This window comes from Oryzias latipes, chromosome 8 (genome assembly GCF_002234675.1).
Source record: "Oryzias latipes chromosome 8, ASM223467v1".
Classification (NCBI taxonomy): domain Eukaryota; kingdom Metazoa; phylum Chordata; class Actinopteri; order Beloniformes; family Adrianichthyidae; genus Oryzias; species Oryzias latipes.
The window spans coordinates 2866746-2891070 of NC_019866.2; the positions used below are offsets into that span (position 1 = coordinate 2866746).

At 44.4% G+C, this 24325-nt stretch overlaps 1 protein-coding gene across 1 annotated transcript; it reads right to left on the reverse strand.

Annotated features, from left to right (window-relative positions):
- Positions 1-1500: 1500 nt before the first annotated feature.
- On the reverse strand, positions 1501-12665 carry LOC101160658 (serine/threonine-protein kinase SBK1). The gene is made up of 4 exons (XM_004071214.4): positions 12502-12665; positions 5359-5570; positions 4363-4565; positions 1501-3656 (listed from the first exon to the last, which is right to left on the reverse strand). The coding sequence occupies exons 2-4, from the start codon at positions 5513-5515 to the stop codon at positions 2856-2858; spliced, it is 1161 nt and encodes a 386-aa protein (XP_004071262.1). The 5' UTR covers positions 5516-5570; positions 12502-12665; the 3' UTR covers positions 1501-2855.
- Positions 12666-24325: the final 11660 nt, after the last annotated feature.

Below are 24325 nucleotides of genomic sequence, written 5' to 3' on the forward strand. Positions count from 1 at the left end.
GTGTCTACAACTGACATCACTCGAACACACCGGTTCCTTCTAAGAGACATGATAATAGGGATTTCTGTGGAGTTTGTTTGAACAATAATAAGTCCTTGTGGGTTTTTTGGGGATTATCTATGGTGAGTCACTGAGAAACTGCTGCGTTTATCTGCACTTTAGTGACGGTCCCTGCCTGCCTCTGCAGCTTCACCTGGATCTACATGGAGGGAAACCTCCAAACTAAGAACCTTTATCAAATACCTGACAAAAAAAAGTAATCCTTTCCCAACGTTTTGCTCTGAAATGTTTGTGAAAAACCAAACAGACATGGGAATTCATGACCGACATACTTAAAGGATGGTGTCTGTGACACGGACACAGTCTGGCTTTTCAACTTTTCATTGAAGCTCATCTTCTAGTTTTCATGAACAGATGAGATTCATCCGGTTTGGAGTTCTTGAAAGAATTTGAATGAAAGACAAAATTTTTTTTTAAATTGAATGCATCTATGTATGTACACTCTGGGTTTTTATCTATTTTTCCCTGTTATGGAAAAGAAATGATCTTCTTTTCTATAGTGAGCTGTTTATGCAGCGATGGTTTAACCCATAATTTAGCATCTAACTGTTTCTATCAACCCCCAAACCTTTCATGTCACAGCTGTTGGGACTAAATTTATCCCGCTTTCACTAAATGAACAGATGCGCGCGTCCGCATTCACGCCGCCATCGTGTCAGCAGAGCGTCTCATCGAGCTCCTGCGTCATTGGTGCCGCATTTCACGCCCCATCACCTCTTCATCACATCTTCATCCAGTTCAGCTGCTGAACCAATCATGTGAGAGAACGTTTCAAAGTCCCCTGAAGGATTTTAAACAGCCTCAGATAAAAAAAAAAAATAAATGGAAGAGTTTTTGCCCACTTTTTCAGACATAAAACCCTTTTTCCCCACAGTTCCCCCACAGCATCTGCATGCTGACGTCCAGATGCTTGTGATGCTGAATGTGGTCCTTGAAATTTCCCAGAAGTCTCTGCGAAACACCAGTGTGCATCGATGCTCACTAGATCTGCAAACATAGCCCACAATGCATTGCACGAGATAGTTTAAAGGTGGATTTGCTATCTGGTATTTGGGACTGTTACCTTTCTTAACGCGTCTTTTAAGCCTTTTGTTTTGATATTTAACGAGCGTTTCATCTTCTCTGCCTTTTAAACGAGTTATATCAGAGAAAATAAAGACCAGGATGCGAAGACGGAGGAGACGAAAGGCTGTGAGGGTTTTCTTTATTTGATGTGGGAGTTCTGCCCCCCCAGGTGTGGGCGGGGAGTCCTCGCTGCAGGCAAGGCGAGTTTTTTTTCGATCCGATAAATTCCGATTGGAGCCAAATGATTGACAGCCAACGTTAAAACCGAATAACTAAAGGTTGCTGGGAGCAGACGGAGCCAGCAGTAAGTTATTTTTCAAAGTAAAACCCTTTTTCCTGAACGCTTGCATGGAGAGCGGAGGAAGAGCAAACTCCTTTTTCAGTTCAAGGTTTTTATTTCACAGCAGAACTTTCACTTTGTGCAACAGACAAAAAGGACAAAGAATGGATTTGTGAAGCTCTTTAATTCCAACAGTCTGTTTGACACATTTTTACCTGGCCTTTCACATTAAGAGCTTCTTTGTTTTGGAGTCTCATCACCCGTTCAGGACATGACTTTTATTGTGTTTTAAACATGCAGGTAGAAAACAGGCGTTCATCTTTGCTCCTTCTTCAGTTTCTCTGTTGCTTTGAGCCGATTCTCACAGAAGCAGCGGTCCGGATTCAATCTGCAGACTGTTCATTTACTTTCTGTTCACAAAAACACACACGTCGGGTCAAAAACGTTACATCAACAACATGACCAAAACTATTTTTGCTACGTCACTAAAAGTAAAAAAGTTTCTTTTTTTGCGGCTAAATAAAACAAACGAAGCTGTAAGCAGCTTTGAGTGAAGTCCTCTCATCGAGTCCTGAAAACCATTTGAACTCTGAATCCCAGCATCTGCAGCATGGTTGTCCATGGCAATCATTGGCTTGTTTTCATGTCTCAGGCTGATAAACTTGAGTCGCCATTTTTGTGTTTCTCCTCTTAAAGTAAATTTTCCAAAGTTCCTTAGAAGAAAAAAATGGAATTAATGAAGATGTAGTTTGTTGTTTTGGATGAACGTGTCTTTGAAGAGTCGCTGTCTTTAGCTACAGCTTAGCTAACGTTTTTTTTCTTGTTGTTGTTGCTTTTTTTACATTTTTGTTCTGTAATCGTGAAATTAAGCTCGCCCTGATGCAGCTTCTCTGATCGACGCCCAAGAACACAAATTCAGGATATTGTCCCGTAAACAAATGACGTTTGACACCATTTGAGGTGCATGGCCTGGATTTTGGTGTGGTTGCTATGGAAATGGCTCGTTAGAAGCGAAGTCGTTGATTTCAGCGTCCCGGTTACATAAATGCGGTGAAGTTTGGAGGTAGCTTCCAGTATAAACACAAACTTTTGTTGTTGTTGATCTGAAAATATATTAATCTGAGGAATAAATAGCTAAGCTAACTTTACAGAAACATCCTTTTCTGCGCGGTTCCGATCCGGTCCTTCTATGCGGATTCTGCGGTGAACGTGCTGCTGGTGGATCTCTTCCTGTCTTTGCGATGGAGCAAGTTTGTGGATCGTTCCGGACTGAACCACAGACGTCAGGCGACGGCCTCCTCACGCCTTCCTTCCATTTCATATTTAGAAGTGCGTGAATCTGCAGTGCAGCTACAGCAAGCCCAACGCCGTTGTGTGGCGTCTTCACGTCCTCACACTCGTCTTCAGCACGTAGGTCACGGCAGGCGACCTTAAAGGGTCGGAGGCATCTCTACACGCAGATCTCAATGGGCGTGGTCACCAGGATGCGTCCCCGTTCGTTGCCGTCTCGGTTTACTCGCTCGAAGCTGCCGGTGGAGGACGGCGAGCCGCCGGTGGACGCAGAGGAAAAGTGGGCGTCCATCGACATTCCTCCTGTTTCCGCCACGCAGGCAGGTGACAGACTCTGATGCTTTAGTCTGTCCACTAAGGCGTCTTCCTCAGACGAAGACGAGCTGATGTCCAGAGGGGGCGCCCCGCCGCCGCAGGTCCTGTTCTCGGCGTCCAGCATCCAGCACTGGTTGAAGTAGCTGAAGACTTCCTTGACGGAGCAGCGGCGGTCCTGATCGATGGACAGGAGCCTACGAAACATTCGCAGAGCGTCGTCCGTGAAGCGGCGCCACTGCGAGGGCACCGTCCCCGTCCGGCGGCGCTGCCAACGCACAAACTCCTCGTAGAAGGCGTCGCCGGGCATGGCCTTCTCCCAGGGGAAGTTTCCGGTCAGCATGCAGAAGAGCAGCACGCCGAAGGCCCACACGTCCGTGCTGTTGTCCACGTAGAAGCCCTCGTGGCGGGACGTGTCGCACAGCTCGGGCGCCGTGTACGGGATCGTGCCGCTCACACGCTTCACCGGAGAGCCGGCGCGCCGCGTCATGCCGAAGTCCGACAGCTTGACCTTCCTGCACTCTGCGTCAAAGATGAGGACGTTCTCGGGCTTGATGTCCCGGTGGACCAGCTTCTTACAGTGCATGTAGTCCAGGGCCAGCGCCACCTGGTGGACGCAGCGCTTCGTCACCGACTCCGGGAGGCCGACCTGAGGAGACAGAAGAGCGTCAACATCCCGTTATGGAAAAGCCTGTTGGGCCGTTCCTGCGTTTCCTCTTCATCCGTCCCTCTTTTATCCGATCTGAGTCTTTTCTAACTTCACTGTAACTCAGCCACTTCAATTATGTCCTCCATCAAAAATGCTCCTTTTTATGGAGGGATATTTATGCACACAAAACATTCTATTTTGCAAATAAAAATATGAAATATTTGCATTCAAATACTTTTTCTTTGCTTTCAATTTTTTTTAAATCTAGGCCAATCAACAGGCTTTTTGCCTGCAGCTATGTCACGCTAAACTGAAACGTATGAGAGCAAAATCAGAGATAGGAAAAAAAAAACGAGATGAGACAGAATGCATGTGAAAACATTTGTGTTGCAAACACAAAAAAAGTATATGAAAGCAAAAATGTAATATTTGAATTTGCAACTTAGAAGGTTTTGTGTGCAACGTGGTGGCATAAATATCTCTCCATACTTCTGATGATCAGCATCAGTGCATCATCATCATCATCATGTCATGAATCTTTTCCCCTCCAATGTGCTGCAGAAAACCCTTTTTCCTGTCGATTATTTTATCGCCAAAGTTCCATTAACTTCGGCTGAATCAATGCTGAGGATCAGGCAGCGTCACTTGAATCCATCGATCTGGCGGCGAAGCCCCGCCCTCCTCACAGCTCCGAGCTCCGCCTCACCTGAGGGGGGATGATGTCGAAGAGGTCTCCGGCCAGAGCGACCTCCTGAGCGAAGATGTAGAAGTCGTCGGTCTGGAAGGCGATGCCGTACATGTTGATGATGAAGGGGCAGGGCGACAGGTACAGCGAGACGCTGTACTCCCTCAGGAAGCTCTTCAGCTTGGTGGTCCTCTTCCGCAGGAACTTCAGAGCCATTTTGGTTCCTGGAATCCAGGACAGGACGGGTTACGTCAGCAGCATAATTGCTTGGAAGAAAGTTAATTAAAGCCGTTTGATGAATAATTAAAATCCTCCACACTGGTTTTTCTCCGATGCTTCTCCGGATTTCTGCTGCTCTGGTATTTGACGGGAGGGAAAAACCTCGGAGTGTGTCAGCAGTGGACGTCTCCAAACCCCCCCCCCCCCCCCCCCATCAGCTCCACAAAGTGACTTCGCGGCTTTTTCAGAGCGGCCACTTTAGCAGAGGTCAGGGGAGGCTTTCTGCTCGTCTCCCGGCCTTTAGCGGGCCCTTCAGGGAGCGGCGCTGCGGCCGCTGCTTCAAGCACATTTACCGTTTGAAACCGTTCCACTGTTTTCCACCGGAGCAAATCCCCGCCTGCCGCTCGCAGATTCAACGCTGCTGCACGTGGAGGGAAAAGAGGAGCTGACCCACATTTAGGGGGACACGACGCATCCGCCCCACTGACCCACAAACCTCCTTATATAACCACGTTCTGAGAGGAGCAGAACTCCAACGAGGAAATTCTGACTGGATTTTCTCCGTTCATCACCGGAACCGAAGTCAAACCCAAACAGAACGGAAATGATAAACGTGGAGCCAAACAAACCATTACTTTTAGATGAAAATCCTCTTTGATAATAACAAAGAATCTGGACTGCAGAGGAGAAACGTTCAGGGGGGGTGAAGGAAAACCTTTGGGCGTCTCCTCCTCAAAGGTCTGCAGACTCTGAGGAGCTCCTGCAGAGGAGGGCTGGCGTTCTGGCTCCGTCTCTTACCTCGCATCTTGTGGACGACCAGGTCCACCTTCCCGTAGGTGCCCTTCCCCAGCTCCCGCACCACCTCGTAGTACTTGCTGATGTCCAGCTTCTCCAGGTTCTGAGCTGCGATCAGCTGCAGCTCCTCCAGGATGTCGACGGAGGCGTGGGAGCTCATGCTGGCGGCGGGCGCTCCGGACCGGGCCGGCCTTCTGCTCTGAAGACGGGTGCTTCTGTGGAGCAGGAAGGAAGTTAAGCGTGAGGAAGAGCATCCATCCTTAAATTCCCTCCCTGTTTTTTTTAAAGAAAGCTGCTAATTTAAGACAAAACAGGGAAAGACGGTAGAACTGGCCTTTCTCCTGGACCTGAACGCCTCCGTCTCCCAGCGTAGCTGTGACTGTTCTGCAGACCTGAACCTGTGAGCGCTGCTGATGCTAATCAGCCTAGAGCGGCTGTTTGCTTGTTCCGAGCCTAAAAAAGCTGCTCTGGGTGTGAAATCGATGATTAAACGCCGTTTATTCGCCGTCAGAGAAACGCGCCGCTGGCAGCCAAAAAAGGACAAAACGGTTTGAAGCTGTTTGTGGCTCCTCTGCAGGACACGAATGAATCCACTTCATTCATGAATCTATCATTCTGATCGTTTCCGCCGTCTCACCTTCCTCCTCCTCCTCCTCCTCCTGCTGGCGACAGCAGGGCTCGTCTGCCGAGCGACTGCAGAGACTTCACAGCCCGATGGTTTGCACCGTGGCTCCCATCAACAGACGGGAGGCCGCCGCCGCCGCCGCTTCCTGTCTTGTGCCGCGGCGCCGCAGCCAAAGTTTAACGCAGGAGGAAACGTGTGACAACAACGAAGGCGAGCGGCGGCGCTCAGTCTGCTCCTGCAGGAGGAGCCTCAGCCTCCCGACAAACTGATGTCTGCAAACTAAAATGCAGATTATAACAATCTGATTAATGCCAAACCAACTGATAAACAATAGATGAGTAAAAATAGAACTGAAGTTAAAGCAGAAAAACGCCATTTAATAGTGTAAAAACGCCAAAGAAAGTATCTTATGAGAGGAAAATGCTTCAGACTGCCAACAATAATTCTTAATTAGCTTTAAAAAAAAAAGTTAGGCGGCTAAAAAATTATTAGGAAAAATTTGTTGAATAGTAAAGCTGAAGAAAGTTTGAGATGATTATAATTTGTGAAATTTAAATGAGTAAAAAGAATAAATTGGTTCAACGCTAAAAATACTGAAGTACTTTTACATCAAACATCTTCGCTAAAGGAATATTAGCTGTTAAAAGCATAAAAACAGGAAACAATGTTTGAATGTTCAAATAGTATAAAATGACGTCAAAGTGTGTCCGCTCAGGTGACCATAAATCTGGTCGCAAATGCAGAAAAGCTGCTGACAAATCCAGAAGGACGTGAAATTAGGAGCTAAAGTTTGTGTATTTTGGAGACACAGAAACAATAATGACTCATGAATTACTGAATTCATCCGTTTTTGCCCTTAGGCGACGAAAAAGCCTCAATTAAAGAACATTTAAAACAGGATAAAGTTAAGCTCGTTATATTGCGGTTCACATTACGCAGTCCTGCTGTTTCACTGATTTTTTATTTATTTTTTATTTTTTTTACAATTTTGTGTGTGTTTTTTACAATGTATTGTGCTCTGCATCCTGACTGGCTGTTGACCTTATCAATCGATAATTGATAATTGTCAAAATGTTTCTAGACTATCTGAGAAACGTGGATCAAAAGTGTAGCGAGGAGTTTTACAAAAAGATGGCATTTGTTGCATCACTTATGTTGGGTTGGGGGTGTGAGGGGCTGTGAGCTAGCGGGAGAGCGTGTCAACAGATGGATGTCGGGAAGTAGAGCAGGCTTACTCGAACACAATGATTTCCTAGAAAACGCCACAGGTTTCTTTTTTTGGTTTTGGCTAAAAACAGCCTCGTCATGATGAAAAAACGACTGGGAATGATTTGAGAACACGTCGAAAGATGATCAGAGAGGAACTTACAGTAACGCCTCTGTGGTTTAGAGCAGGATTTTTGTCAAGGTTAAAGTGTGCCGTGGCTCAAAAAAGGTTGAAAAACACCGACTTAGAGTGTTGACCTCGTCCCGGTGACGAGGTCAAGGCAGCGAGAGGGAAGGACGGAGCGTGTCTGCCTCGCCCACGTCCATGTGACCAGCCTGAAGACGGAGGGGAAACCCTGAACTCTGATCCCAGCAAACCCACGTGGATTCCTACAAGCTCTAACGCCGGTGTAACCATGGCAACGCTGTTATCTCCTTGTGGTTCTGGCCAAACGTTCTTATCCAGAGTGAACTCCAACAATTAGCTGTTAAGGGGAAAGTATGGCGCACTGGGGCTCGGTCCTCTATTCCCGTTTTCGTCTGCTGGACTATTTAAACATGTAGTTGTAGAGTAAGACAAGTTAATTCTTCTCTATGAGTTCTGGTACATCATCTGTCTGTCCATCCTTCATGTGGACACCCCTGAAATGTCTTCTTTTTTCTCTGGAATCCTTTTTCCTTACCGCGAAGGAGGATCTTAGGTCAGGGATGCCCGCTTTAGTTTAGAATTTTCCTACTGAATTCTATGGATTCGTGATCCTTTTGATATAATCTTCACAATTACTGGAAAGAAGCCCATTGAGACCCCCGTTGTTGTGATTTGGGCTATAGAAATGAAGTTTCATTGAATTGAATTAATTTGGCGATCCAACGGTCAGACGGAGACCTTCATCCGTGTGCTGCTGCCTCGTCTTCGGTCTGCGGCGTGCAGACGGACGCAGCCTCTCGCTCTGCTGTCATATCAAAGAACCTGCAGATGAAAGCAGCTCCCTCTAATTAGAGGCTGCTCTCCTGAAAAGCACAAAGAGCTCCTCCGTAGGAGACGCTCCTCCTTCTCAGGGACGCGGCGGACTGGAAACCCCTCCGTGCTGGAGGCCTGGAGCTCCGGGGATTCTGCCTCCTGTGACTGCTGAAGATGCCGCTCTGTGAGCACGTCTGGATCCAAAAATAGGTTTGCATTCGGAGCAGAAGCAGAAAAAAATGGAGGACAGAACAGGAGACCAAGCGTTTTTTTAAATGAACGACATCAAAGTCGGAACACCGACCAGCAGGAATGAGATCCGAGGCGGAGAAAACGATGAAAGTTTTCCAAAAACCACTAAAAATAAAAGACGAAAGAAGAATTTTGAGATGTCCTTCAGAAAGCATTCCCCCCGAAAAAATGTTCTTATGTGTGATTTCTGTTTGAAAGAGAGCACGTTTCAAATTTTTAGTCCCTCAGTATTATTTTCTAAAATCTTCTCCTTAAATTGCTTTGACTTTTAAAGAATTTATTTCTATGATGGACCAGAAAGAAAAGTAAAATGCCACAGGAACGTGTTAAAAACACCATTTTCATCGGAGTGGGTCATTGTCTTCGGTGTTTACGCAATTAGCTGATTGAGTCGCGCTAAAAAGCCGCTTTTCGCCGTTACGCAACACTTTTCTAAGGCGACGGCCTAAAAAGCCTCTTTTCTCCGCTTTGTGTTCATCGGCCAAAGATTGACGGCCTGTCAGAGAGCGCGATTAGATGTTGCTGGCGACAGACGTGTTAAAAAGTCCAAGAAAAAATAAAGCCAAAAACGCCCATCTAGTGATGACGAATGCAGTCGTGACAAACAGGCGTTGTGTTCGAATTCCCACCCTAACCCCCTACTTAGTGCACTATCTAGTGCGTTTGCCATTTTGTAGTGCTGTCCGAATCGACAATGCCTAAATCCAGTGCCCTAGAAATTACCCAGAAGTCTCTGCAAAAAACCACTGTGCATCAATGCTCACTAGATCGGCGGATATAGACCACAATGCATTGCATCGGAACAATTTTTGCCAATAAAATGTATCAACATTTTTATCTTCAGTGGACTCATAAATAAGCTTCACAAAACGCTCTATGCATTAATTAGATTTTAACTTTGTGAAATCGCTGACGTCATATCGTTTTAAAAAAAGGAGAAAAAAAGTAGTGAGAGTGATGTCTGAATGGCCTTTAGAATTCAAGACACTGTGTAGAGCCGCACTATATAGGTTTTTAGGAGCTAGGTGTTAGGGCGGGAATTCAGACACAGCCAGGGGATTTATGCAGCAAGCTAACGTTTAGATGCTATCATTTCTTGTTTGTTTGTAATGTTTACGTCTGAATATTAACATGAATTGAACAAAAAAGCTGCTTCAGACTCAAAACAACAAGTCAAACAGTTAGCCTAGCATGCTAATGCTAACCTTGGCGTTAAATGGTCATTAAATGCAATATTGCATTTTTGGTGTGAACATAGCCATGTTCTTCCAAACCCAAACAGATCCGGCAGTGGGTGAGCAGACAAAGTACAATCCCTTTCCTCCTCTGTTCTCTGTCTTTAGTCTTCTAACAGATGTTCCAGAGGTTCTGTGCAGTTCTTGGTCCTGCAGTCTTGAAGAACTGGACTAAAGTCTCCATTCTTGAAGCAGTAACTTTGCCGGCTTCTCTCCAGTTGCCACGACTCAATTACTTATGTTTTTTGTCGTGGCGGAACGTGTCGTTCGCCACGACATTGAAAATGTCTTCTCGCTGTTGCTGTAGCTAACGTATCTCCTTTGTCTAAAGCAGGGGTTCTCAACATTAGACTGGGGGCCAATTTTGGTGAAAAAATTGTTTTTGATAACTTTAATGATCAAGTGTCATTTGTACAGTTAACCGGGCCCTCCAGATGTTTTCCCAGTTGCGGTTGGAGGTTGCTGCCCAGATCTTCTACTCGTCTAGTATTTGTATCATTTATTTCTTCAAACTTTTTCTTTTGCTCTGGACAAACGATGTCAGCTACTTTCAGCATACATTCTTTTCCAAACTCCCCGTCACATCAGGGTTTGTCTGGCCTTTTCCAAAGCTACAACGTAGCTACTAGCTTCTGTCACAGCCTCACTGGATTTTGAAAACCTTATCTGCTGTGCAGCATAGCCTTGTTGTAGTTGTTGGAGCTCATTGTCAAAGTTTTTATGATTTGTAACATTGTGACAATTGATCTTGCTTTCTTTGAGCATTTCATTCACCTGTTTGCAAATCAGGCACATGACTTTATCCAGTCCTTGAGGAAAACAACAAAGTAAACATTTGTCCGCTTAGCGCCTTTTCTCCTCGCCAACACAACGTTTTTACTCTGGCTCTCTATCCGAATCCCGCTCTGATTCCTTTTCTATTGCCGCTGTCACGGTCCTTCCTTTCTCCACAGAGGCAGTGACATAGAAAATGTTGTCTGCCCTCTTGTGGTGAAGTTATTACACGGCGCCATTGACACCCGACTGTAATTACCCATTTTTCTTGCAGATGTCGCCAAAAACCACGAAACAATATTTTTCCAAGCAAAGTACAGCTGTTTTAATAACCATCAATTAGGATTTATTGAGGGCCACAAAAAATCTTCCCACGGGCCGCTATTGGCCCCCGGGCCGCACTTTGAGAACCCTGATCTAATGCTACGTAAACACAGGGCGTGTGTTGCCCCCCCCCTTCCTGATTGGACTGCCGCTAACCGATACTCGTACCGACGGTTGGAAGAGTCCAAGAGCCGCATATCCGGGGAATCTCGCTCCAGGCTTTTTTCTGTCCCAGCTCTCTCTGGCGTCATCGGGGACAAACCGCGATTCTTTATGGCTCCTCCAGGATCTGTTTTCAAACGCTTGGCACTTCTGTGGGTTGAAAGGGTCGCCGTCCACACGTCAGTACGTGCGTAGTGAGGCGTGAACGCCACCGACCCCCCCCGATCCCCCGTTCAGTTCTAACCCCTCTAGAATCGGATCGTTCTCAACACATTGAAACGATGTTCAAACTTTAGAAAAAAAAATGTTCCTGATGTTTATTTTGTTGCATCATTTCTGAGATTAGATAGGAAACCAGGAGCTTCAGGATAAATAAATAAATCCTTCAGATGAACCTTCATCAGAGGAGGAGGATTGTTGGAAGGTCACCATCATTTAAGGCGGACTTCCTGTCTCAGATTACCTTTTCAGAAGAAAATGGATTGGTTCTTTGATCTGTGAGCTGCCGGCTTGGACTTGCAGCCCGGTTCTCCGGCGGGCCCGGGTCGCCGGCTCCCACGGTTCTCGCGGCGCCGTGGAGCACATCAAAGCCGGCGGCACTCTGCAAACGCAGGGGCTTTGTGCTTGCACGCTCGGCGGAGCATCACCACGCCGCCGTGGAGCCGCCGACCTCCCGTCTTTGTCTGCTGTGATCTCACCCCCCCCCCCCCCCCCCCCCATTTTCTTCTCCAGCTCCGTGTCTCTGTCGGACCAGAACCAAACTGGACTTGATCCGGGTTAACATCACTGTCCACAAAGGCGGCGCCGCTTGTGCCATCTTGCACGAGGGTTAAAAGTCTGGAACCCGAATGCCTCCCAGGAAACCAGAACAAAGCAGAACCTTCCGGGCCTCTCACATGAGTCAGAAAGCCGGCAGCAGATGTGGAATCAGCTGATTTGGAGCAGCAGCTGATGACCTCAGAGAGAAACAAAGAGGCTGCAGCAAAAACCCAAACAAACACAAAAGTGGATTTCATCAGGAGATCAGGCCTCCTCAAAATGTGCAGATTTTAATCTGAAACTGCAGCAGATAATCCTCCAACATGGGAACAGCCCGTCCCTATGGAATCTGGTTTTGGTCAACAGAATCTGGAATTAAAGGAATCCAAACGTGACTGACAACAAAAGACACAAAAACGTCTCTTTTATGACATGTTTTAAGAGAGAAATGTCCTGATTTAGTGATTTAAAGGCAGTTTTCTGTCTGAAATCAGTGACAGATGAAACTGTGACGTCATAAAGACTGAAACCAGCGGGAAAATTGCTAATCACTTATTGATGAGAGCCGATCATCAATTAGCCAAAAAAAAAACAACAGTTTTTTGCGCGTGGCACTAGGGCACAAAGAGCTCAACTGCGCAGACACAAAGCAGGCTCGGTGTGCATGCGCGCGCGCATGCCCGAGGAACCCAAACATTCCTGACAGGTGGGGCAGCGGCTGGACGCTCCACCAGCAGCTGTCCTGATGTGACGTTTCACAGTAGTACTGCTGCCTGAGGACAGCGCGCGTGCTGCCTCAGTCTGCGCAGCTGGGACCGTGCACCTGACCCCCACCCCACCCCCCTCACCTGTCAGTCCGTCCGCACTGCGCCCACCCCCCTCCTCCCGCTTCGGCTCAGTGCTGGAGAGAAGCTGCGGGACTCGAACCTGCGCAGCGGCCGCCTCGGAGCTCCGCAGATCAGCGTCTGACCGCAGCTCAGCCGAGCTCTATTGTCCGCCGACAGGCCCGCCCACCGCTGCAGACGTCCAATGAGAGCGCCGGGCGGCTGCTTTGATCCTGCGTTGCCTTCGGGTACTGTAGGAAGTTCCACAATGAACTCGCATTTGAACCAGCAGCGCTGTTAACGGGATATAAAACGGTAATTAGCAGATTTAGGAAATTTAATCATATGCGACTCTGTTTAAGGAAGACAACTAAGTCATTATAGTCTGTAATAGTAAAAATAAAAAGACATACATTTACTATGAAGCCATAAATATTGTATTTTCTTCTTTGATGTTTCCTCGCCTTATTTGGGCAGAACCGTTGCTTTTAACTGTCCATAAATTTAATTGATTTAATACTAAAGGCCCGTACACACCGGGACGAATATTCGCCAGGCGTTATTCGCCAGCGTTTTTCGCCACGTTTTTTGTGTTCACACCCAGGCGATTTTCGCTGACGATGAGTGGAGTGAACATGCAATTTCATTCCCTGACATTAGATGGCGCTTAATGTAAAACAGAAATACTCCTGTACACAAGGTGGCGCTGCGCAACTTTACGCTTCTGAAAGTCGCTTTTCACTCAGAAGAAGAGAGCAAGTATTTACACGCTTGTCAGAATCAAACAAAGAAAACATGAATATTTCAAGCACCAGTAGCTCCAACTGGTGCTTGGTTCGGGGATATTTTAGAATGTCCGTCATTATTGCTTCGCGGCTGTGTGTAGACGCTACTTGGCGTCTATCTTCTTCGCTGGTATGTGTGCTCAGCAAGGCAGTTTTGTGTTTGAGCGCCCCCAAGTTGTGTTTTACTGTAACTTCAGAAGCTACAGACACGTGAGCAAAAGCGCCATTCTCATTGGTCGAGTAGATTTCGACGCGACGCGTCAAAAAAAAAAAACGAACCCGAGGCGTTTTTTTTTTTTGACGCTTTAACGCCTGGCGTTTTTTCGCGTCGGTGTGCACACTCTCGTTGGTGCCCTTTGTTTAGTCACGAGGCGTTAAACGTCGACGAAAATCGCCGGCGAAATTCGTCCCGGTGTGAACAGGCCTTAACATTTGATTGATTTTCAGTATTTTACATTTTCAGTCTGTTAAAACAAATGTTATCTTCAACAACATCATTTGTCAAAAACCTTAATGCTTAAAAAGGGGGAAAAAAACAATAAAGACAGAATAAATTTAATTAAAAAAAAACTATAAACATACAACCACGGCTCTAACAAAGATGTGACATTTCTGCAGTGAAGGAAAAGTCTATTCTTATCTAATAAATGACAAACTTTGGAAAATAAAAGGGAAACGGTTCAACTGGCAAATACAAAGATCTGTCCCAGAAAACACATTCAAGCAATGACGTGCAAATCCACGTTTTGGGCTTCTGTGCTCAATCTCTTGCATTCCTGCGTCGCTACACACATTTTTCCGACCGCTTTTGGGCTTTACGTCACCTTCATTGAACGCGCCTTGAAAGTTAAAACAGGTTGAACTTTGACCAATCAGGGACTCGGATTTGGCAGTGATGTATTTTTTTTATTTTTTGTAATTCAGGGAAGAGCCGACCGTTTGAAAATTAATCATAGAGGAGAAATGAACCATCTGAGTTTGTCTTCGGCTGGAATCTTATGATTCTAAGTCAGTGTCTTTCAACCTTTTTTGAGCCAAGGCAGACTTTCTCCTTGACAAAAATCCCGCGGCAATAGTGATTTATTTTTTAAATAGTTTTTTTCAATGTTGGTGCAAAAGCAACTGTAATTCACAATAATCACACGATGTTTGATAAATTTTACTCAAAAAGACTAACTTCATATCCATGTTTTATGTGGCTACACAAAAAGTGAACATGTTTAGGTATTATTCGTTTTTCTTTTGTCTTAATCAAAGATGAAGTCTTTGAAAACTTTAACAAAAATGTTTTATTTCTTTTGAGATGATTAAATTGTTTCAATTTAGTTTAATTGTGTCTGTTGGCCACGTCACCTTAATCCTGTTTCTTAAATGTTGTTTTTACTTCTTCTTAAATTTAACATATAAAATAATCCAGACGTTCTTAGAACAGTGTTTGAGTTAGAGAGATGACTTGAAACAAACTCTGGGATTTTTGGCTGTTAATGAACACAAACCTTGAAGGAGAACTAAACTATTGACCTCTGATTTCATCAAGAAGATTTGAAAACTGTTTTATGTGTGTTCGTTGTGAATTCAAGATGTTTAACAGGGAAGACTCAGTGTAGCGCAGAGATGCTGGCACTTTAACACAATGCATCATGGGAGATGTAGTGAAAAACTGATGCCGAAGCCTGAAAGACTCGGTTCTCTGAGCTTCATTGTTTTGATCACTTGTTCCACGGTCTGACACTGGATTCTGTGGAAAGTTGTGCCGCTTAAGAGGAGCTTTAGCTGGTATCTTTGTTAGGACTAAGCGACTTTATGAGCTAAATTGGAATTTTATGATCTTTCATATTCCTAACTACTCAGTGTTTTATCAGGGCCTGTTTGGATGAATCGGAATCGAGAATAGAGCTGTGAATGAAAAAGCCTGGAGCAAGATTCATGAGATTTGCACCGCTTTGAAATTTCTCACCAAGCCTCTAACAACTGCAGGTGACGGCGGGCATGAGCGTTTAGTCACCAAGCCCCTGTCTTATGGAATAAACTCCCAGCTCATGTAAGAGAGGCCGACTCAGTTTCTACATTCAAAGTTAGACTTAAAACATTCCTCTTTGGACAGGCTTATTGTCAGACTAGTTAGTATTCAGAGATTATTTAACTTAATGTTAATTTGTTTAAATTAAACTTAATAATAACTATTTCTTTTAAAAGGCTGCTAGAAGTTGAAGCTGGGGTAACTATGGTGCACTGGGGTTCTGTCCTCTTTCCTTTTCTACTTCTACCCTTCCTCTCCTCTATTCTTGATCATAATTTATGATTTAGTTCTCCATGCCTCTGTCTGGTGCAGTGCGATTCATGTATTGTCCCTCTTTTCCTCTCCCCTCCTGGGGAGTGGGAGTGCTTCCAGACTCCAGTTGGTTCATCCGTGCTCCAGTTCCTGACCGTTTACCTCGCCTTTGCTCCTGCTCCTACACCTGGCTGTGGATCCTGCCTCTGGCTCATCTCTGGCTCGTCTCTGCTCTGTACCTGACCGAGTACCTCGTCTCTGCTCCTGCTCCTACACCTGGCTGTGGTTCCTGTCTCCGGCTCGACTCGCGCCTTTGACTGTCCCCACAACCACGGCTGGATGAAGCTCGTCTGCTGGACTTTTATATTTGTAGTTGTAGATTTAGATAAGTTAATTCTTCTCTAAGAGTTCTGGTAAATCGCCTGTCCGTCCTGGGGGAGGATCCCTCCTTCATGTGGGCACCCCTGAGGTTTCTTCGTTTTTTCCGGAATCCGTTTTTTTTTGGGAGTTTTTCCTTACCGCGAAGGGGGGTCTAAGGGCAGGGATGCCAGTATAGCTTAGTCAGTTTGTTAGTTCATTTTAGTATTTTCCTATTGAACTCTTTGTATTCGTGATCCTTTTGAGTTCATGTTTTACTTCGAAGCCCATCGAGACGACTGTTGTTGTGATTTTGGGCTATACAAATAAAATTGAATTGAATTGAATGAGCTAGTAAACAGCAGAAAAAGTAGTAGAAGAAGAGGCCCCTCCCTGCTTGTCCAGTGTGAAAACACATCAAATGCCCAGAGTAACAGCCGAGGGGGGTGGAGTCGCTCATTTGGGCCTCTCAGGTGTCCTTTAATGATGATGTCATCAGTTTTTACCTGACTGGCTGAGGCGAGCACTCAGTTGGCTTCTGTTTCGCCCTCTTTCTCTTGTGTCTGTGACGCTCGGGTTGTCCAGTTCCTGTTTTATTTCTGCACATTTTGCGACAGCAGGTTGTTTGGACGACCGGGCTTCATACGGCTGATGGTTGTTAAAGTGACGAACACCAGAATCTGCATGTTTGTGAGGTTTTTTTTTTTTTTGCTGCCATCCTGACTTTTTCTCTCTGCTGGTCTTCTGTGGCCTTTTGCACAACCTGTGAACAATACACCAGCGCACAATGTCCAATGCAAATGCTGCTTTTAGGCAAAATCCGAAAACCCATGTCGCTTTCCAGGACAAAGTTTCTGCAGAGCGGCGGGAATTCATGAGACATTCACTTCCGTGTTGTGCTGGCGCGGAGTGAGCCTGCCCGGATTTCCCACAATCCCTTTGTTTTTATGCTTTCCCACTAGGTTACAACCCCAACCTAATATTGGTGGTGAAACAAAAAAGGGTCAGCAATATCCGAACTATCCAGTCGTACAGTTCTGATCCAGATTCCAGCTCAGATCAGCTCTGAGTAAGCTGGGAGCTTGTAGCTGATTCAAGTGCCTATGTCGCTGCTACATTTTTTCATCTGCTCCTGATTCACAACGATTTGTATGAAGAAATCCTCAGAAATACGATTTTAAGCTTAATTTTCTTGATATGTGTCCTTCAGTATGAGTAAATTCACACAAAAACATGTTCAAAACGCCGAAGACTCCGTTATCATTGGAGTGGGTCTTTAATTTTTAATCTTCCTTAGCATGAGGCCGGCATTTCTGAGGTCTCTTGGTGTCAGTGAAAGCACCGTGGGCAGAAACTAACGGTGCAGGTCAAACATCCGTTTTTCCTTGTTCATCCTGAGAACACCTGGGGGTTTCAAACCGCCGCTCTTTGCCCCCGCCACCTGCCCTCATCACAGCAACAATGTTACTCTGCCACTGCAAGGACAACTCGTTGGTCTTTTTCCAGCTCTGCAGAGTCAGTTGCAGAGGTTATCGTGAGCATTTCTCTGGCCGCAATAATCCGTCTGAGACGAAGAGGTCGCCGGGCTTCCAGCTGTGCAAACTGATGAGCTGACAGCACCTTACATCAGACCGCAAATCCCAGAGGAGGAGAGGAGGAGGCCAGGTCCTCCGGGGACACGTGTGATTACAGGAGGAGGCATTAGAGGAGGCTCAGAGAGAGGAGACTCGCTTCTTTTAGGAAAAACAATCACTGCTGGGAGTCTAATTGAGAACACAGCATGTGCTTAATCCTTGTGCTATCTTGTGGGGTCCGGATGACCCCACAAGATAGCACAAGGGTTAAGAAAAATATGTAGAAACTATTTTTTCCTCCCATCTTTGTCACATTTCTTTGCAGCCTTGCAGCAAAGACAATATCATCCATTAGAATCATGTTATAAACCAATTACCGGACTCTCCTTCTTTAGCCCCGCCCATTTATTTACTTGTTTCTTTTGTCATCCCCTTTCAGCTTTCATTTGCAGTTTAAAAAAAAAAAACAACAGAAAATCCTACATCGAAATCCTACAAATAAACCAGGAAAGTTAGCTTTCAAACTCTCTTAAAAGCTAAATGTAATTATTATTTTTCTTTCAAACAAATGTAACATTTCAGCCTAGAGGGAGAACTGTTGGTTTCCCTTTGCTCTCTATAAAATAGAAACTGCAGTTAAAACACAGAGTTTTCATCCATTTAGTGTTTGCTGTGTCTGAAGGTTTTTCCTGCTCAGGGTCCAAGTGCAGATAATTAGCTCATTACCGCGGTGGCGTGTTTGATCAATTCTCTCTCCGGGGAGCCAATAATGAGATCCCTGAGCTTGAAGGAAACAAACCCTCTCTGTCAGCAGGTGAAGCAAACCGCCGCTCTGCCCGTCATTTCCACAGAGAAGGGCGTCTTCGTTGGTCCTCACTCACTGCAGCCTTGCTTTACAGCTAGACATGATAAAGATGCAACCAGCAGCTGGGACTGTTTCAATCAAGGTTATGGCGGCTATTTCCCAGAATGCCACAGTGCCACATAAATCTGGGCCGACTTCCAGTAGTTGTAATCTCAGTGTATGTATATATATACAACATCAACCGGACTCTAAGAGTCTTCATAGAAACTCGATGAAGGTGTGGAAAACCACAATTGAAGCCAATGGTAAGCCGCTTGCACAGGTGTCAATCAAATGTGGGATAAGAAAGGGTTAATGGCCGACGATGTGTGCATCATCAGAAAATATACCATGGTCCGGGTGAATACTCGATTCTGATTGGCTGCTGGGTGTGCGTTAAAAAGTGATATACCACAGGATAACCGCATGGGGAAAAAAGAAGTTCCGGTCACCTAGCTTAAATGTTTTGTATCACTGCGCCGACTTCTTTAAAACAACCTTTAGCTTCATCTTTTGGACAAAAACAAGCGGTAAGAGGAGAACTTTCTCTCTGAACTGATGCTTCATTTAACCCATCCTGACCTTCAGCATATAAATATTGCATTGTATCACCGAATGTTGACCTCACCACGTAGCAAATAGTCCGTTTTCGTAAAAAAAGCGATCCAAATCAGACTAAAGCCAAGAATTTAGGACTAAAAACTGGTTAATGTGTATTTCTTTTGTAAGTGACCATGGAATCATCAGGTTAATGGCCTTCAAAGTGTGCATCATCAGCATTAACGCACTTCGCGGAAGCAACCGTCCTCCACTTCAGGCTTCCACGTGCGTTAAAAAGTGATAATGCACACTTTGTCGGCCATTAACCCGCTGATACCATGGTCACTAACATTACAAAAGAAATAAATATTAACCAGTTTTTAGTCCTTTATTCCTGTTATTTTTTCGGTCAGGGTCGCTTTTTTCACAAAAAGCGGACTATTTGTTACGTGTTGTCACGGTAACATGACACCATACCCATTGCCGGCTGGGCGCCTGTTTTTGTCCAGATGATGAAGCTACAGTTTGTTTTAAAGAAGCCGGCGCCGCGGTTTCTCACGTCTGACCCTTGCTTGAGACCTGAGAAACTCAACTGTCGTCGCTTTCATGAAGTTTCAGCTCCGGCACGAGATTCCTGAAGCTGCTTTATGATTATTGAAAACCAACAGGAAATACTTCAAACTCTTTTTAATTTAAAACGTTTGGACTCAAGAGCTCCATAAAACTTGGACCAAATTCAGAAACCTCTTTCCCTTTTCACTGATTTAAGAATTCTTCAGGATTTTAAGATAAATGAGGAAAATAATTCAAAACGAGTTATTTACCTTGTTAGTTTGATTGTTTATGGACCTTCCACTAACTATGTTCAGTCATTCAGTGTGTTTTTCCTCTTTTGCTAATTTTCATTCTTTTTTAACAAACATTTGAATGAAAAAAAATTCAGCTTTTATACAAACACTAACAGATCTTAGCAGCTTTTTGGATTATAATTCATATTTTCTCTTTTGATTTGATTTGAATTTTTTTGATTTGAAATGGTTTATTTCCAGCAATCAAATAGAAATAATAAACACAAAAACAATATAATCATTAGTTATACATTCATACAGTAACTAATCAAACTTAGGATAATTAGACATAATTAATAAATATTGCTTGAAAGGGAGTGGAAAGAAGCGAACTTATATAATCCCACCCCGTTATACTATAACCATTTTATTACATGATTTATCAATATCCGGTTCCTAGGTTTTATCAGACAGAATTAACAATCATAAGGTATCAATAAAGCACATGTCAAAGATGAATTACTTAAGTACTACGTCAAAAATAACTATTTTAGAAATCAAAATGGCAAATGCAGCATCTGAAATATATGCAAATTATGTTACTTTTAAAAGTCATTCATATGCTTTAAAACATAATACTATATCATTAAAATAGACACACACTGTTTCAGGAATTTTCATAGCAAAATTTCATCAAGTATCAAAAGTTAAAAACATGTGCAAAATTATGCTACATTAGGAAAGATTTTTGAATCAATTTATCAATTTTAGGAGCTAGTGAAGTAATATCATCAAAAGTCAATCAATTTAACAATTTTCAATAAGTGATTAATCATTTGTTTTACTTTTTTAAATATTTTTTTGTATTTTTATTTTATTTTTTTATTTTTTTTTATTTTTTTTATAATAAAGAAATGCTGTAGGGGAAGAGTAAAAAGGGTCCATAACTGTCGATTGTCCAAGGTTGGTATTTCTTCTTTTACTGATAACAGCTGATCTCCTGGGTTCAAAACAGAGTTTGTTCTCTTCGATGTTATGTCTGCAGACATTAGATTCAGGTCCATATCCTTCTTCAGCTGATATCAGCTGCGGTGAAAGTTGAGGTCAAGTTGTCTGCAGGTCAGAACTCTGCTGTTATTCAGGTGACGTCAGACATACAGAGAAAGTGATGAATCCAGGTGTCATATTTCTTGAAATTATTTGGCTCTTTGATTTATTACTCCACGTTGTTTCAGACAACCGTAATCAAGCACTTCTCAAAGTCCTTCATGGTGTTCACGACCAGAACCTTGGCCCGGTCCTCTGGACCGAGTGGTTTGACGTAAATCCTGCAGCCTTTAACCCAAGTGTTCTCAATCTGCTTACGCTTCCTGAGAAGCCGTGCATGTTTTGAGATTTCAGCATTCCTTCTTGTCAGATGGTCGTTCAGATAAACAGCAGATCCTCTGAGATTTTTGCGTTGATTCATCAGAGCTAGCTTGTGTTTGTGATTCACAAACCTGATGAGGATCGCTGGTTTATCCGTCTCCTTTCTCCTGGGGAGCAGGTGGCAGGTCTCGATGGTATTGAGATCTAGGGAAATCCCTTTAGATGTGAGAAATGAATGTATTTGCTGTTCCAGAGACTCTCCACCGCTCTCCGTATTAGAACTGCTAGCTACGCTAGCACTAGCATTAGCAGTGCTAGCTCCAGCTGCATTCAGCTTCGCTCGAGGCTTGATTGGTACTCCAGTGAGAATGACATTATTTATCCTTACTTGCTGTTCCACATCGTCCAGTCTTCTCTCCAGAATCTCGACCCGGTTTTCTCGCTGCACGTTTTGAGCCCGAAATCTTCGGAACTCTTCCATCATATCCCAGAGCGGTGTTAGCTTAGCCGACACTTGATCCATAAAACTTTTCAGCGTTTCTTGAATAATGTCAAGAGACTTTTTGAGATCTTCATATTCCTGGGGTTTCTTTGGGGGCATGGTCAGCTCTCTTTTTTGGAGAAAAATCAACTTTTTAAGTAATTTAAAGATAGTTGTATTCGCAGAGAGGCACGCCACGCGTCCTGCTGTATAACCCCGGAACCGGAAAAAAAAAGCACAGTCTTTAACTGTGGATATTTTAGCATTTAAGAAGCTTTATTTTAAGCTTAAATTGTCCAGCTTCAGTTGCTTTCTTTAGCTTTGAAGGGGAAAAGTGATTTCATAATACAGTCCAAAAGATGGATAATTATTTTTGTTACGTTTGAGGATCATGGTCACAAAAATGGACCAAATGTTTGAATATTTCTGACTAAAACACAAAAACAGGGAGTCTTTAGATCTGCAGCTGCAAACATCTGCCAACCCTCTTTTAATGCGAGCAGCAGACACAACGCCGCAGCGACACGTGCACAACAGGAACACGACCTGATGTCAAGATGGACGCTCCCGTTTTCCCCCGATAATCCCGAGCTCCTGCTTCCTAATAGAACGATGCCGACTCATCATCCTCTTATTTTGAAGCCGGCTGTTCCGCACTGAGCATGTTAGACGGAAAAGCATCAGACGTTCTGCTCCGATCAATTCAAGCACATTTACATGGACCGGTCTGCAGATAAAGTGGCAGAAGCCGAGGCGTCCTCAGATGCTCCTGCAGACGGATCTGACATCCTCCTCTGCAGGATGCGGGGAAACGAGGCCGAAATGTTTCAGTGCAACTTCAAAATGAAAGTTTTATTATTTGCTGACCTCGAATGACCTCGACTCAGTCTGAGATGAAGATTTTCACCCAACAAACAGTCGAGATGTCTGCTTACATTCCTGAATCCTCCAGGAGGAACTTCAAGGAGCCTGTGAAGGCTGGGAAATTCCTGGCTGTGCAGGAGCGGCCTGACAGGGCGGAGCTTCTGCCGCACATGTTTGTGTCATGATGCTTGTGCAAACACACATCCGCGTTCGGCGTTGTGCTCTCACCTTTGACCTCTGCTCTGAATATTTGCTGGTACCACCAGCAGTCTGCATCAGAACAGAACCGGTCCTCGTCTGGTTGCTACTAGAGATCAACAAATTAAATTTTGGAGCCAGCTGGTTCAGATGGAAATTTTCAGAGCGGCACAGCGCTGACCCTGTGGTAACTCTGGTTCTGTTTGGCCCAAACACAGTTCTAGACGTAAACACATCTGTGACATCACCTGCTGGGCTTTGGATCCCTGGAATGAGGTCGCACTGACCTGGAGTTCACTCCGGTCACCTCAACATGTTTAAAACTAAGGCAGTTGGGTCGGATGAAGTAAAGTTCTGTTGGGTTCACTTGCTGAAAAACAAAAATGTATTTTAAAAGTGAGCACATTTGAGCTTAAATAAAAAAAAAAAAGTAGAAAAAAAACAGCAGTTTATAAATAATTAGGTTTAAAAACAGAAAAATAAAGACATTTAGAAGGTTTCTAATACCAAGTGGCCTTTCTGTTTACTTAACAGATGTAAAATCAGACTTTTCCGCTGAAATTTTTGGGAAATTTGTCCCCTTCTGACACCAGCCTCTACTGGTCTTTTGAGGAACAGCAACAATTGGTGCCTATATCCTGAAAAATCAATTTTTTGAGCTTTCAAGAGTTAATTACTCTCAGAAAAACCCCAAAGTGGTATTTTGCTCCGTCCAGGCAATTCTGAGTATTCCTCTAAAAACCTGCTCCCTGAGCACCGGCCCCTCCCAATCCACGAAAACAAGTGGGTTCTCACATTGTGATGTCACAAAGTGAGGAACCGCCCCTTCCAGGAAGAGTCTGCGCTGCCAGCTCCGCCCCCAGGCTAACACACACACGCACACACTTTCTCTGTGGTGTTCGGCTAAATGCTTTCATTTTATACGCACAATCTGCACATCCATCTTTGGAAAAGTTCGGATGTTGTTTGTTTTCGTGGGAGAAGCGTAAACATGCTGCGGAGGCCGGCTCTTGGTAGTGGGCGGCACTCACACAGAGTGAAAGGCGGAGCCTCAGAGATCCCCTCCTTCCCTTTAAATATGGAAGGAGGGGCTTTTTACTCATTATTCTATCACATTTACTTCAAATCTGAGAAAAATGGCAACTAAAGGTAATTAAATTATGAGCAATATCTCTTGGTTGATGGTTTTTGAGGCTGCAATAAAATATTCGAATGTCCCACAAAATATTTAAATGCCCCTTTCTGATGAAAACTGTTTTTTGGTGTAGAGAAGGATCTGGGCGGGGCCACAAGCTCTCTGCTCCGCCCCTTTCTGATGCATCCACTGTCAGACAAACAGATCCATGAACGTCTTTGTTCTCCTCGTCTGAGCTGGAATCTGGATCAGAACTGTACGGCTGGATAGCTCCCAGTTTGCTCGCCCTTTTTGTTTCACCACTAATGTTTGGTTGGGAGGTGTGAGGGGCTGTAAGCTAGTGGGAGAGCTGGTAAACAGAGAGCTCTCATCAATGGGCTGGGAAAGGGGAAGGGGGCGGAGTTACACTGCACCCACAGTCCCGCCCAGAGCTCAGAGGTGAATTTTTATTGAACTCCTGCCGCTCTGCAGAAACTATGTCCTAGTAAACGACACAGGTTTTTGGATTTTGGCTAAAAACGGCATCATCATAATGAAAAGATGACTTGAAATGCTTTAAAAACAGATGCAAAGATGATCAGAATGATCAGAGGAGAAGAACTGGATTCCAGACTTTTCCCATGAAGAAATCGACCTGCAGAA